The following is a 15,028-nucleotide window of genomic DNA, read 5'->3' as shown; positions in this document are numbered from 1 at the left end:
TATATATATGTATATATACATATTATATATGTATATATATATGTGTATATATATGTATATATATATATACACACACACACACACACACACACTCTAAGGTCACCAGAAACCTGCAGCCTCTTGCACTAGCAGGCACTCCATTACAGAAAACAGCATTCAGTAAGCGTGGGCCTTGTTACGTGCAAAATGGAGTAAGCAGAGAGTGCCAGGGATTAAGACTCAGTCCTGTTCCTATGAGACTACCTGGCGTTTTGTCACTAGACCTCCATGGTATCTGGACTGAATTCCAAGTGACCTGCCCAGGATCAAGCAAAAAGGTCAGACAGAACCAAGTGCGTAATCTAGGATCAGTATCTCCAGGAGCACAGGTTGTCCTTCCTAAGCTACCCAACTCTATGACTGCCAGCTTTGTAAACTGTAGAATGAGTAATGAGAACATAAATAGCCTTTATATTCAGCATGCTAGGTTACAGTGACCTTTCTAGTCGTGCAAGTTTGCCGTGGCTCATCAGCCCGCCTCTTTCCCTGCAGGTCTGTCACAAGGGAAGCCAGTCAAAAAAGACTGCCAAAAAGGCCAGAGCAAGACAGATTACTATTGTAAGTAAGAGATCATAAAAATCTTTCTATCCTCATTGTAGTGGAAAAAGTCTTTAGCTAGAGGAGAATAGTGCTTCATTAATTCACCCTCGTGATGAAAATTGTAATGAAGATAGAAAATGGCCCAATCTTAACTACTTATTGTTAGTGCCTGGAACATAGCCTCATGGCCCACCTTCACCTCCACAACACTGACTTAGGGAAGGGGGCACTATAAATGAAGTATTTGTCACCACTGTAAGAGTTACTTCCCGTCACACAAATGGTGATAGCCATATGAATTTTCAGAAATGGGATTCAAAAAAAAAAAAAAAAAATTTAAAATAAGACATCTCTCTGCGTTATCTTCCCCCTGAAAATTACATAGCAGAAGCAAAATTCAGAACCTCAGGGCCTTATCAGCATGTAATTTGCATTCCATAGCATAATTCACAGCCCAGTCAAAGAACAGATAAGAATTTGTTCCACAGCTGCTACGATTTTCTGATATGGTGTTTCTTAGGCAGGATAACAGTCACAGCCAGAGTTTGACATTTTTCAGTCAGAGTAACACTGACAGTTCAGAAGAGCACCTCTGTCTTGGCTGCTTAAAATGAACAAAGTTTCAGAGCTTGTAACTCCATTAGCCTCACTCACTCAAGCAGAAAAGTTGGCCCACCATGAAAAAAATAAATGGTAAAGATGAATTCTTAAAATTCTGAAGGTACTCCCAGCTATTACCCTTAAATAAAGCAAACAGAAGCAAACACTGTTCCTACACAAAAGGAGACTATTTATTCCATGTAAAACAAATTCCAGCAGTGTATATATGAACACATGTACATATAAAAGCAGAAATATCTATACCTCTTATTTTCCTGTGCTAGCTTAGAGAACATTGATAAAAGACTCTGCCAACAACTTTATGGTCCATAACATAAGTACTTAAAACCTGGAGGAGGAATAGGAAATAAATACATCTTTTTCCCAGTAACAGCTCTTCAAAAAGAAAGGAGATTTTAAGCCTTTGCTCACATTCTAGAGAAATCATTAATTTTATCTATAGCTATATATCCATTTACGAAGAGCATTACAGTCAAGCTCAGACAGAAGTTTGGAACTTGTAGCATACAAATATAGGGCAAGTTCTCATGCCTCCACAATGCAAGAAGTCAGATCAGGTGACTACCAGAGACTACTCCAGCACCAAAATTTGTATTTCTATGCAAATACAAGTTTGTTGATAGTACTTACAGACCTCTTAGACCAATAGGATAAAAGACAAAGTCCGAAGCCTTCCAGTTAGAATCCTCCTTTTCAAGAAAAAACACCCAACAATAAATTATCTTTATGATGCGGTACCACTACAAGATGATAACACACGGTTAAACAACTTTGGCGTCACCGTGCTACATAAGAACAAACAAGCAGTGTTGCACTTTACAGACCTTGGGAAAATAAAAACAAAAACAACAAAAAGTTGAGAGACTGCTGTCGTACTACGTTGATATAAGTTCTGATACGCTTCAGCAGGATTTTACCCCTGTTACTTACAAGCATAGAGACATTTGTGTGCTTGTTTCCTGTGTCAAGAGATTTGCATCTCACAAAAACAGGTGAGGTTCCATCTTTACTAACAACTTTATAATTTCTGGCTAAAAGCCAGGTCAGGTCAGATATGGCTCTGAGCAACCTGATCTAGTGGAAGATGTCCCTGCTCACTGCAGGGGGGTTGGACTAGATGACCTTTAAAGGTCCCTTCCAACCCAAACTATTCTGTGATTCTATGATTTTCATTTTTTTTTCCTCACCACTTGCAGTCTGATTTTTTTTTTTTTAAAAAAAAAAAGCTCATTCTTTTTCTCCCCACACAGTAAAACACTCTTCACTTTTATCCAGTTACAATGGAAAGGTTTCTTTTCATATGACTTGTGGTTTAATTCTCCTTCTCTTTCCATATGTGATTCTCTCTCACCTCAGCTGCTGACATGAGCTTTCTTTTGGAGTTCCCTCTGGGTCTCCCCTCCAGCTCAGTATTTCCTTTTCCCATCCTCTTTGCTTCATGTATTCCCCTCTTCCCTTGACTTCTTTTGCTTTTCAAAACCAGACACAAAGTAATCACTTCACCCAACAATTAAATGAACCTGCCTCTGGAGGGAAGCATATGAGTTGTTTATCAGAGGACGCTTAACGACACAGGGAAAAGGAAGTGAGGAACAATGACTAAGTGTAACTTCATACAGTTTGTTAGCTAGAACTTTAACAATTTTTCAACCTGGCATGTTGAATGAGATTGCAATTTAATACTGCTTGGTATTAAAAAAGTCAAACAGTGGCATTTCTATTTTTTGTTATTTACATACTTTCCAAGAGAAATTGATTTACCATAACAGCAGAAGTATAGCTCTACTCATGGGAAAGGCAAACATGAACAACTTGATCTTACAGATTCATAGAATCATTTAGGTTGGAGAAGGCCTTTAAGATCATCAAGTCCAACCAGTAACCTAGCACTGCCAAGTCCACCACTAAACCATGCCCCTAAGCACCACATCTACACGTCCTTTAAACACCTCCAGGGATGGCGACTCAGGCAGCTGTTCCAGTGCCTAATCACTCTTTAAGTAAAGAAGTGTTTCCTAATATCCAATCTAAACCTCCCCTGGTGCAGCTTGAGGCCACTTCCTCTTGTCCTATCACTTGGGAGAAGAGACCAACACCCGCCTCGCTACGACCTCCTTTCAGGTGGTTGTAGAGAGTGGTAAGGTCTCCCCTCAGACTCCTTTTTTTCCAGGCTAAACGATCCCAATTCCCTCAAGCCACTCCTCATCAGACTTGTGCTCTAGACTGTCCACCAGCTTCACTGCACTTCTTTGGACATGCTCCAGCAACTCAATGTCCTTCTTGTAGTGAGGGGCCCCAAACTGAACACAGTATTTGAGGTATGGCCTCACCAATGCTGAGTACAGGGAGACGATCACTTCCCAAGTCCTGCTGGCCACACTATTTCTGACACAAGCCAGGATGCTATTGGCCTTCTTGGCCACCTGGGCACACTGACAGCTCATATTCAGCCGACTGTTTACCAACACCCCCAGGTCCTTTTCCACCAGGCAGCTTTCCAGTCACTCTTCCCCAAGCCCATAGCATTGCATGGATTTGTTGTTACCCAAATGCAGGACCCGACACTTGGCCTTGTTGAAGCTCATACAATGGGCCTTGGCCATCCAGCCTAATGCAACCGAGACCACAGAATTCACGCAATTGTAATTAAATAACTCAGCACAGTCACTCAGCAGGAGAGTGCTTCTAAGGTCATTTGCTTCTTTGCTATACTCACTAATAACATCTTAATTTCAACACAAACACAAAGTTCCTAGATAGGAACCTGATACTCTTGTCAAGATAAAACCAAACCAGAACAAAACAAAAAATGTAAGCACACAATGTACCTTTGCTTGAGAGGAGAGGAAGACAGACAACAAATGATTCTACACAGTATTAAACTGGACAATGCCAAAATAATAATCAGGATGCTTCCAGTCTCCAAAGCTGTAGTGTAATCTCTCCGTAATATGTTATCATCACTCTCCCTAGAGCATCCACCCAGTAGACTTTTGCTTTTTGTGCACAAAGTATGACAGCCACTTACTAACATCGCTTTTAAGAAATTTGATGACACATATAAACCTCACAAGGTCTTCATTATAAAGCAATCTGTATCCTTCAGGTGATTTTATTGATTATCATTTGAAGCACAGCATAAAGATGAAGTGAGGAGCAGAGTATCCATCCTTAGTGGACACCTCCTGGCCTGAGGTAAAGCACACGCTGGAATGCTCAGCCTACCATTTTGGAAGGTTATCAAGCTGCTCCATGAAACCTCTCTTCCCTATATTTGGTAAGCCTAGAAGGGAAGCTGAGAATTTTTCCAGTGAAAATATTTTTGTTTAAAGATTTCAGTACACGGGAAAGAACAAATAAAGCATCTTACGAGAATTAAACTTCCATTATGAGAAGTTTTACAGTGCTGGAATGGGGTAGGATTGCGGGGACAAAAAAGAGACACAGAGGTACTATAACACAGACATCTTGCAAATGACCTTATTTTCTCCATTACATCTGGATGGCCTAGAGTTGGTTACACAACAGTTTAATGAAGAAATGGAAAGATGAAGTATATTTCTGGTCATTACTAGTTACATTTTGATGGTTAATGCTGCAATTTGCAATTCCATTCAACTTTCTCAGCAGTGCAATGCTAAATCTTGACAGACCTAAGGGATGGCTGTTAAAAATATCCCCACATTTGCAATACATTATGTAATTTTATACTTACTGCACCTTAGCACATTCAATTTCTTAAGCAAACAAACATTCAAGGAAATCAAAGGTAGTGTATTTCCTACAGCTTTGTTACTTTCCATGGACTGTAAATAAAAGAGCTGTGAGAAAACACTTTTATTATTCCCACTCACCCCTTCATTTTCAAAACAAAGAAAAGTAATGATTTGCACAGGATCACACAAAGACCACAGCAGGGTCAAGCCTCATTTAGTAGGAAAACAGTCCTCTTAAGTCTCAATGCCACTTCTTTTTCCATCCTTTGATTTCCCTGCCCAACCATATTTCATTCTCTAAGGCAATTATCAACAGCCTCCCGATGCTCTCACTTCTTTCTCCTTTGCAAGCACTAGAAGTGACCAGTAAAGTGACCAGTTTAAGTAAACACACACACTGCTATCCCATTATCATCCTTACACCCTCAGGGCAATATTTCAGTTGCCTTTGTTGTCAGAAATCAGACAAACACTCAAAACTATGTCTGCTCGTATATGTTGTCTGTGCTATTCCTGTAATCAATGAATGACGTACATCCTACAGTAACCGTTTGTTGGGGAGTTAACCCAAACAGGCAGCTCAGCCCCACCCAGCTGCTCTAAAGTCCCATCCTACCAGTTCCTGTGAAGAAAATCAACTTTAGCCCAGCCAAAATCAGTACACTGTGGGCTTTTGTCACAAATCCAGAATGGACTTTCAGAAGAACCCATAAAAGGAACAAAGACCAAAAGCAGTGCTGAATATTTAGGTTCACTACTAAAATGAATGTCAGGAAGGGCAGAAAGTTTCAGAAACAGCAAGCACTGCCCTTTTTTGAAAAACAAACAAAGAAACAAAACAAAACCTCACACAAATTCACAAATAAAAGCAAGACAAATAATCTTTCAGAAACTACACACCTTTTCCCATGACAATACCAATACCTTCAAGAGCCACAACCCTGGTTGACAGGTTTTTAGGGACTCCTAGATCTAGAGGCCTTCCAACACTTTTGGAATCTTGTTTTGACAGCAAGAGTTCAGACACGCGTGATAGAAACTGTGCCTATACATCCCTTTCCTCTCCAACATCGCAGTTTTTTTTGGGGTCCCTGAACAGATGCAAAGTTCTGCTGAGATAAAAATACGTGCCCATCAGACAAGAAATAGGGCCGGTTACATACCCCTGATTAAACATGCAGATTGAGCCAAATACTGTATCAGGCTGTGCCAGACTGCCTTTCTACACATGAATCTCCTCCCTTCTCCCACCTTCCAACTTTAGAACCAGGAATGTAACATTTTCAATCAAGAACACAAGATATACACAATTAAAAAAAACAAATGGGCTATAATAAATGACACCAAAAATCTCCATCCAGTCTGTAAACTGCCAACACAGGAGATGCAGCTCAGCAGTTCACACTGCCTCCAGAATCTCTTCTTGGACAGATGCCTGTCAGGGAACTCATCATCCACTGCCGAATGTCAGCAACTGTGTCATGCTTGAGCAGCATGAGTCACATATCCAGCAGTCAGGTTCAGGAGGAAAGCACAGGAGCACTTAATGCCAGGTGGCTGTGGCAGCAAAAGCAAGAAGCAAAGTGCTTTGAAAATAAGAAAGTAAAATAGAGAGAGGTATGCTAAAACACAACCCCAGAAAAAACTTCAGAGACAGCCATTCCTCCCTCCCTGCTCCTTTCTTCTGGTCAGGGAATCTGATATACATCTATCTATTTATCTAGCTGTATATATATCTATATCTATCTATATATATCAGCTTCCATATCCACTCTCTCCCAGTAGAAAGAAACTAACAAAAATTATAAGCAAAACCAACTAGATGAAAGAAGAATGAAATGATGAAATCACAAATATTTCTTCACAATGAAGAAGCCAAAATGCATCCCAAGCCTCAAGATTTTTTAAGCGGATGAATTATATGCAAAGCTAAGTGGACTGGAAGTCTCCATGGCACTGGATGTTTTGTGACGATCACACCACACTTGCTGCTTTTATTATTTTTATTTGTTGAGCACATGCAAGCTAAAATGTGTAAGTATGTTCTTCTATTTAAGAGTCTGTAAGCTGCACCTGCTTCTCAAGAAGTATGTCAGATGCAAAGCTAGAGATGCAAAAATAAATGACAGAGTAGAACTACCAATTTCATCCCCAAATTCCCATGATAATAGGGAAAAAATGCAAGGAGAATAGATATTTCAGAATTCAGCTAAGTTTAAGGCTTACTTCTATTCCTGACTGCTATTCATTGCACTGGGTTCCTGAAGTTCACAAATTGCTCTTAAAAACAAGCACCAAGATGAACAGCACTGGTACACAGAGGAGCCAAAACTGGACATAAGCTGGTTATTAGAGGACCCTGCTCACCACTGACTTTGACTTCCCAGCTCTAATCCCCAGAAATACTAGCTATTTTTGAAAGGTCAATGTGAAATACCAGAGGGATGCAAGCTTTCGCAGTAATGAGAACCACACAAGAACCACTACCAACACAAACAGGACTTGGAAATGCTTAGGACCTCAGAAAGTCAAGACCCATATCTCTCTGATTAGGCACCTAGAATTGGTGCCTTGAAGGGTTGAGCCTGTATCTCAACTTTATTTCAATTACTTTCTGCACCTTTTAGCTACAGAGAGGTGCAGTGTACAGATATGCTGAAGAGAGCAGTAAGCATTTGGAAAATCTTTCTGCTTCTTCTTTGAAGAAGGAATTTAAATTACATCAGTTACTATACCAGAATGCTTCACTCATCAACATGTCTCATGGCCATTACTTTGAACTCCACAGGGGAAACTTTAAGCTGGCATGAAGATCAATTTATACTATTGAGAGTCTTGACTACGCATCTTCTGCACTCAGCCACATTTCTCTGAGAGCAAAGAAACAACAGCCACACAAGTTCCACAGAACAACTCAAACTCATCTGCAGTGATGCTTCTGCTACACTGACAAAAGGGCAACAAATATATTTTGCCATTGTTCTGGTCAGAAGAAAAGTAGATAGTAGAAGGACCTGGAAATTACAAGAAATGTCTTAGAACTATGAGAGTCTCTTTAGGATAATAATAATAAAAAAAAATCCTAATGAAGAATGGCAGGGACGTAGTAAGAACTTCTGTGTATAAGATTCCAGGTTCCAGTAAGGACAGAAACACCAAAAATACAACAGCTAAACTACCCACCAAGCCACAGCCTCCCTTGTAAGTCCCAACCAATCTCCTCTTTACAGCACCAAATTTGTGCTGATAGAAAGCCACTAAGTTTTATACAGCCTATAAGGTGTGACTTAATTGCATAAAGCATTCCAAGAAACTCTAGTATAAGCAAGTTTTTTCAAAGCACGATGTGACTGGCAAGTGCCGTCTAGCCTCTTGTTTTATTCTCTGGTATGTATAGACAATCCTCATGAGTATTAAACTGCTCTAATCAAACATTCCCTTTCCAGGTTCATTTTCTTGTGTCTGTTCAGTTACTACTTAGGGATCGTATTTCAGCCTCTAAAATCACAATGGAGAAACCGACCAGGAATTAGCCAAGAAGAGAGACTTGCTCAGTGTCGGTGGCTGGCCTTAGGGCAGAATTTGCCATCTTTCAAATACTGAAGTGAATGCAGCCCAACTCGGTAGCAAACAATTGTTTGCTGGCAGACAACATTAAGCTCTCTTAAGCTATTTCCCATGTGATCAATTCACCAATTAAAACATCAGCACATCAATTCCTTTTATCTAATTCATTATTTATAAGGCATCCATCCAGACTCCTCAAGCACTTAGTATATACCTAATCTTCACAACACCTGTTCATCATAGACAAACACAGTGCCAGGCAGGCAACAATGGACCAGTTACCAATGGGTTACATCACTCTCTCTTCTCAAGAATTCACAAGATGTCTATGGCAAAGCCTTGAACTCACTTAAGGTCATTTCCATCCTGGTCCACTTTAATCTTCTTTACTATGTCATAGTCTCGCTCAATAGTCTGATCACAAGTTAAAGTACTGAAAAAGCACACACATATTCCTATCTCAAGGCAGAGCTGACAGAACTCTGTCAGCAAGTCTGTATTTGTCTGAGATTGACATTTTTTTAGGAAGTGAGACATTTAAATAATGCCACTCAGATCATAGTCTGGTGCAGATGATGCAACCTGCGCCTGACCAAGACGAAAGCAGGAAAGGGACATGATCAGAATTCTCCATCTTGCACCCATCTTGGCTATATCTTTGGTGATCATCATTGCTCTATTTTCAAGGCTACTCCTTTACAGTGTTAGGAACCAAGCTGCCACAGGGCTATTTAACAAATACCAAGCAAAGATGAACTTTTATCCAATTTGTACATCATGTAGGCAAACTCCAGGCCAAGATGTAGCACGATGTGCTTGATCTGGAGTTTGGCAGTAGTTTATTAGCAGAGAATGAAGAGTAAGCTCAGAGTACTGGTGACAACAACATCTCCCACGCTGTCCTAGGGTGTGTGGCAGAACCATACCAAGGACCCCACAACCAAAGCTTTTATTCAAATTCTCTAGTGCACCTTTCATTTTGTAAAACATCCAGTAATACTGACTGTATTGTTACTGACAAGTCTAATGTTAAGAGCTTACTTCATCTAGCTACACCTGTGAAGGTATTTTACTTAAAAAGATTAGGATTTACAGTAGAAAAAACCCTAACTAAACAAATACATCATTAAGAACATTGGAAGAAGAAGAGAAAAAGGTAGGCATATCTGTAAAGAGGCAGTAGCCAAGTGAAAAAGCAAGAAATGTGGTAACAGCTAACTAAAACCAATTCATAGGGAATGCACTTAAAAACAGAGATCCCATACACTGTATTAAAGATGAAGGGTGATAAATGGGAAGATAAAGAGCCAAGTTTTCTCCAACCACAGTGGAGACAGAATATAATTTTAACGGAGCTACTGGGAACTACTCATGCAGCTGTTCTTAGCTGCCTAATCTGTGCTACAAACATATGTGTCTGGCACTAGCCACGTCAGACCTGTGCTGCATCCATTCCCCATGGACCTGAGGCTCCTTGTGGACTGCTGATTGCTGACAGGGTTTTAAAGCAGCAAAAGAACTCCTCTTATTCCTTCCCTATTTGGTGACTGCTCTGGAATAGCTAGCTTTTCAATCCCTAATTCTCCTTGCACAAAGCTGCACTAAGCATATCTGAAAGGAGCAGTGGGGAGTAATGAGATGTTAAAAATACTCCCAGAAGAGTAATATTGTGGTAAAAAAGCGTTCCCTCTGTCAGCAGCTAACAGTTGATATCTAGGACAACAGGACAGGCCAAATTGATAGCAACACTCCTGCAAACTCTTATAAACTCTATCTTCTCTGACTAAAGTACTCCTGAATAAGAAGGGGTATCTTTGCAACTGATAGACTTAAATCAATTTATTCCACAGATTTGTTGAGGTGTTTTTTGAAGCCATGCAAACTTTTAGCATCCATTACAATCTCTAATAAGGCAAGCCTTATTATATAAGGCTATAAGCTGTGTGAAACAGTGTCCTCCTGTTTTGAAGAGTGCACTTGCTAGTTTCTTTTGATGTTTCCGAATCATTCTGTCAGAAGGGACAGTAAATAATTTTGCCTATATACTTTCTCCATACCAATGAGAATTTCCAAAATGAGATCTTAAATAGTTCTACAAACGATGGCAGTTCCACCTCCCTAATTTTATTGTTTACAAATGGAGGCAGGAAGAAGGGAGAAGGCTTACTCAAGATAATCTAGCACGCTAAAAGCACAGTAGGCATAGAAACTGTATTATTTTAGTTCCTACCCAGTGTCCTAGCTATATGAATATTTATTTTCAGTAAACCGAAACTGATCTAGATTTCAAAGAAAATGAACACATTGAGAAGATGGAGAAGCATCATAATTTATACTGAAGGCTGTAATTTAGAAAGAAGACACTTTAGACCATAAGATAGTCCTCCTTTCTAACCAAGTCTCACCATTATACATTCTCACGCCCATTTTAGCATGTTTCCTTACATTTCATTCATGGCTAGAGACCAAGGGCTCATCAGCAAATTATCCACTACTACCAGCCTAGATACACATATCTACAAATTTAAAAAAATCACACAGATTCAGCCCTCTCCTCTGTCTACCTCCCTTTTAATTTAAATTTTTACTTCAATTTTACAAATAGACACAGCTACACAGGATTCAACATTAAATGTTCTTACCTTAGCTGATATGGAGGTATCTTGATAACATCAGGAGAATCCAAGGTTTCTGTATAACGAAAGGGAACAACAGGGCTTTTACAAGAAACTTCTGAGTTCAACCATAGTAAAACATCTGGCTACAATCTCTGAACCAACAATCCTAAATCCTACAAACAATCTTACTCTAACTGACGGAACAACAATCACTACTGCTCCAAACCTCCAAAGATTTGCATGAATCTATCAGGTTATTGGGTGCCCAATGTGAAGGCACCGAGTGCCATCTTTTCCTCGGTGAACTCCCTTTCATGTATCAGCACTTCAGCAATACACGTACTAAAACTGGAACAGTACTGAGGATATTAGCATGGCTGCTGTGGAAGGATAACACACAATTAATGAAGCAACCCATGGAACATCAAGCTGAAAGGCCAGTAATAAGACAGCAACAGGTATGAACTACGACAGATTGCTGTAAATACGTACACATGAAAAATAAAAAATTAAAGCAATTTTAAGAATCACAGTTAAGCTGATGTAAGTTCAGGGTCTTGCTGACTAGCATCCCAGGTACTTAGCATCAAAAGCACTTCAGGTCACAGCCAATCTCTGAAAATGGGTGGATGCTGAAACGTACCTAAGCTCATAGTCCCTTAAAAGAAGAACTCATTTTATTGATCATTATTTCCCTTATACAGTAAGGATAAAAGAGCTTATGGAATCTAGTAAAAAAAAAAAAATCCAGCTTTTAAAATAGATGCTCGAACGTAAGCCAGCAGTGAAAACTATACTGGAGGGGTTTCTACGATTATTTGGGGCGGGGTGGTGGGAGCTGTGCTTTTAGAGAAGCACAACATACGCAGAAACCGATAGCTACCGACACCCACATCCACCTCGCAACACCCACGAAGCAGACCCAGAAGGCGGGGGTGGCGGGGGACTCGGATGCTCTCCGGGACCGCCAGCCGCTGCCACGGCCCCTTCCAGCAGCGCGGAGCTCCCGGGCATTTTGAACCGCCCGAGGCGCTCCGGTGCCTCCCCACCCGCCGGCGGCTCCGCGGCCAGCGCGGAACAAGTTTGTTGAGGTCTCCCCTGCCCTCACCGTTACCAAACCTCCCCGCCGGAGGCTGCTGCCCCGCACCGCTACGGGCAGAGCCGGGCCGAGCCCCGCTCCGCTCCGCTCTCCCTTACCGATGGCCCAGGTGCAGCTCTCCTTGATGGCCCTGTGCTTGCTCCCCGACGCCTCCTTCTGCAGCTTTCGCAGGATTTCTTCCATCTTGCCTCCCTCAGGATCCTCGTGTAGCCGCGGGGGCAGAGGAGCAGGCGGCGAGTAGGAGGAGGAGGAAGAGCAAGAGGAGGAGGGCGGTGCGGACGGCAAAGCGGTGCCGGAGCTGCCCCTACCGCGGCCGTGCCTACACGGGGACGGTGCACGGCACCCCGCTACCGCCCCGCCGCCGCTGATGAATCACGCCGAGCTCCATGGCGGGGACACGTCAGTTGTTGCCGCTGCGGAGTCCCTCCTCCTTCTCCTCCCTCTCCCACCCCGGGCAGGCCCCGCTGGCGCAGCCGGACTAGGGCCGGCCCCGGCCCCGCCCGCCCCGGCCACAGGCGGGCGGCTGCGGCCTCTGCACGCACCGGGAGCGCGGGGACTCCCTTCCCGGTGCCGCGGGGAAAGGCGGCGGCAGCTGCTGCCACCGGCCGTGGAGGGCCCGGGGAGCGGAGCGGGGGATGGCGCCGCCGGACCCGCACTCCGCGGCGGCAGCTGCCCCCGTGGGAGGAACACGGCGCGGGCAGGCGGCGGGCGGGCTGCGGCCTGGCCGGTTGCCATGGCGACCGACAGCCCCTGCACGCCTGCCCCCAGAAAGCGGGAGGGGTGGGCTCGGTGCCTGCCTGCGGTTCAGGCCCAGCGGGTCCAGCTGGGTGACTCGCGGGGTCGGGCGGCGTTGCCCGCGTCCGGGGCTGGAAGACACTTTCAGGGCTTTGCAGGGCTGAGACGGGGGCTTGCGCCTGGGCCCCTCCGGCCTCCCCACCGCCTCGCTGCTGAGCGCGGCCTGGGCCTGTAGGGCTGCATTCCTGTTCGCCAGGCCGGCGCTCCTTCTGCCCGCAGCCCCTCTCTCCCGCAGCGTCCTGCGGGGCCACACGCCCCTCCACAGAGAGAGGGAGGGAGTCAGGCCCACGCACCAGCCTGTGTGCAGGTCATCCTCTGAAGTCGGTGGGCGCAAATAAATGGCAGCGTGCCCTGCAGGACCTACACCTTCCTTTGCAGCTAGCATGTGCTGAAGGTCAAGGCTCAGCTTACTCACCTGGGCCTTGAGAAGCAGGGGTGCTCCTGTGTCCCCTCAACAAGCCAGTCCCGGGGAAAGAGCACAGCCACTCCACTAGCTCAGACCTTCGTCCTCACACCCCAAAGGCTTTCTACCCAGCAAAACTCCTGCCTTATCTCCAGGATAGGCTACTTCCCCCTTTTGTGACTTCGTCAGTTAATGTTAATTGAGCATTTTAATGTCCTTGTTGCAGAATATCTCTCAAAAGATGTAAGAGGACAAGCAGGGAAAGAAAAAAAAAGAACAACAGTTAAGAAAGGCAGTCCAGGTAGCAGCTGGCAGTATTAGCGGTTATGTCTCCTACTGCTAATTGGAAGAGTACCAATTGTGAATTACCAGACAGAATATTGGCACCTGGTGAATCAGCCGTAGCATTTCCCATAGGATATTGGGCTTTCAAAGGCTGCCCCTTATCCAAATACTTACAAGGGCTGATCCTGCTTGTGTTCGGAAGTATAATGAATGCATAATCCATAGCTGCATTTTAAGGCCAGAGTGTAAAACTCATGTCTGAAGAAAAGGATTTAGAATGATGCCAGAAAGGTCTGGAGATGGATAGGGAATGCTTTGAGCTAGAATACTAAGGATTTAAAAAAAAAACCCACAACTGTAAGAGAAAGACCATTACACTTCAGATTCCAGGGCATAAACCGATGTTTAAGAAACTGGAAGTAGTTCCCCAAGGTTTCTTATCCCTGACTGTACTTCACCACCTTCCTTGTAATGAAGAACTGGTAATAGCTAGTGGCCATGGTTGTCAGTGAACCATGATGCTGTAAGTCAAAGCTCAAATTGAAGTGACGATGAATTATTCCACATCTATATGCCTCCTCTTTATTCTGTGATGTGCTTAGTGGAAATGAGCATGGGGGTCAGTTTCTGCCTTTTCAAATTTTTTATTTTTAATTTTTTTTTTCCTAGCGGAAAACAACAGAAAGGACTGATGGTGTTTTAGGTATTTTTAATACAGAAACAATGTACTGGAGATCATTTGGATCTGTGGAACACTAAAAGATAAACATGTATCTGTTAATAATAAATAATTAATTGCTATCTTCAGGAAGCTACTGATGAAACTGAAATATTTTTTTATTTTAGATTATTTTCTAGCTATATGCATCATCAACTCACTAGTTGATTTCTCTGTGGTCTCTACAGGAAGCCCTTTGCAGCTGAAATCCTCATCAGAGCTACAGGGTTTTCATAGATGCTGATGTCACTGCGTCAAGATTTGCATTTATTTTTCTTTCACTCACTGTCCAGTGTCTTCAAGCAAAACGGATTCTGTCCTGCTAACACTTTTTCCCAGTAGTTATGTCAGCAGAGTGAGAGAAACAAAGGTCATGTTCAGGCTCCCTAGAGCATCTTAAGATCTGCCTACAAGATTGTGCAAATGGAAAACAAGTAAGCCATGATGAATCTTCCCAAGCAAACGTATGTGAGCGTACCATGAATGAGCTTGCTGACACTTTTCATGTAAGGCCCTCCATCTCCAAATTAATGGAAGTCCATAAATCCTTGTCTCTGTCATCTATTGTAAGCACATAAATACACAGTAACCATGTCTTGAAGTCAGTCATTGAATGTGATTTGCACA

The 15,028-nt window shown here is 42.9% G+C and overlaps 1 protein-coding gene across 3 annotated transcripts in view; it reads right to left on the bottom strand.

The window, feature by feature from the left end:
* ARFGEF3 (ARFGEF family member 3) overlaps positions 1 to 12,530 on the bottom strand; it is a 90,041-nt gene extending 77,511 nt beyond the window's left edge. For all 3 annotated transcript variants that reach the window (XM_086745101.1, XM_086745102.1, XM_086745104.1), the window contains exons 1-2: positions 12,299 to 12,530; positions 11,126 to 11,174 (exon numbers count right to left, since the gene is read on the bottom strand). In XM_086745101.1, coding sequence (XP_086601227.1) covers positions 11,126 to 11,174; positions 12,299 to 12,383 — 134 coding nt within the window. In that variant the 5' untranslated portion in view covers positions 12,384 to 12,530. The remainder of the gene's footprint in view (positions 1 to 11,125; positions 11,175 to 12,298) is intronic.
* Between the last annotated feature and the right edge of the window lie 2,498 nt (positions 12,531 to 15,028).

Source organism: Chlamydotis macqueenii, chromosome 3, assembly GCF_036417535.1.
Source record: "Chlamydotis macqueenii isolate bChlMac1 chromosome 3, bChlMac1.mat, whole genome shotgun sequence".
Classification (NCBI taxonomy): Eukaryota; Metazoa; Chordata; class Aves; order Otidiformes; family Otididae; genus Chlamydotis; species Chlamydotis macqueenii.
The sequence above is the reverse complement of the archived record's forward strand: the minus strand, read 5'-3'. Positions and strand labels throughout refer to the sequence as shown.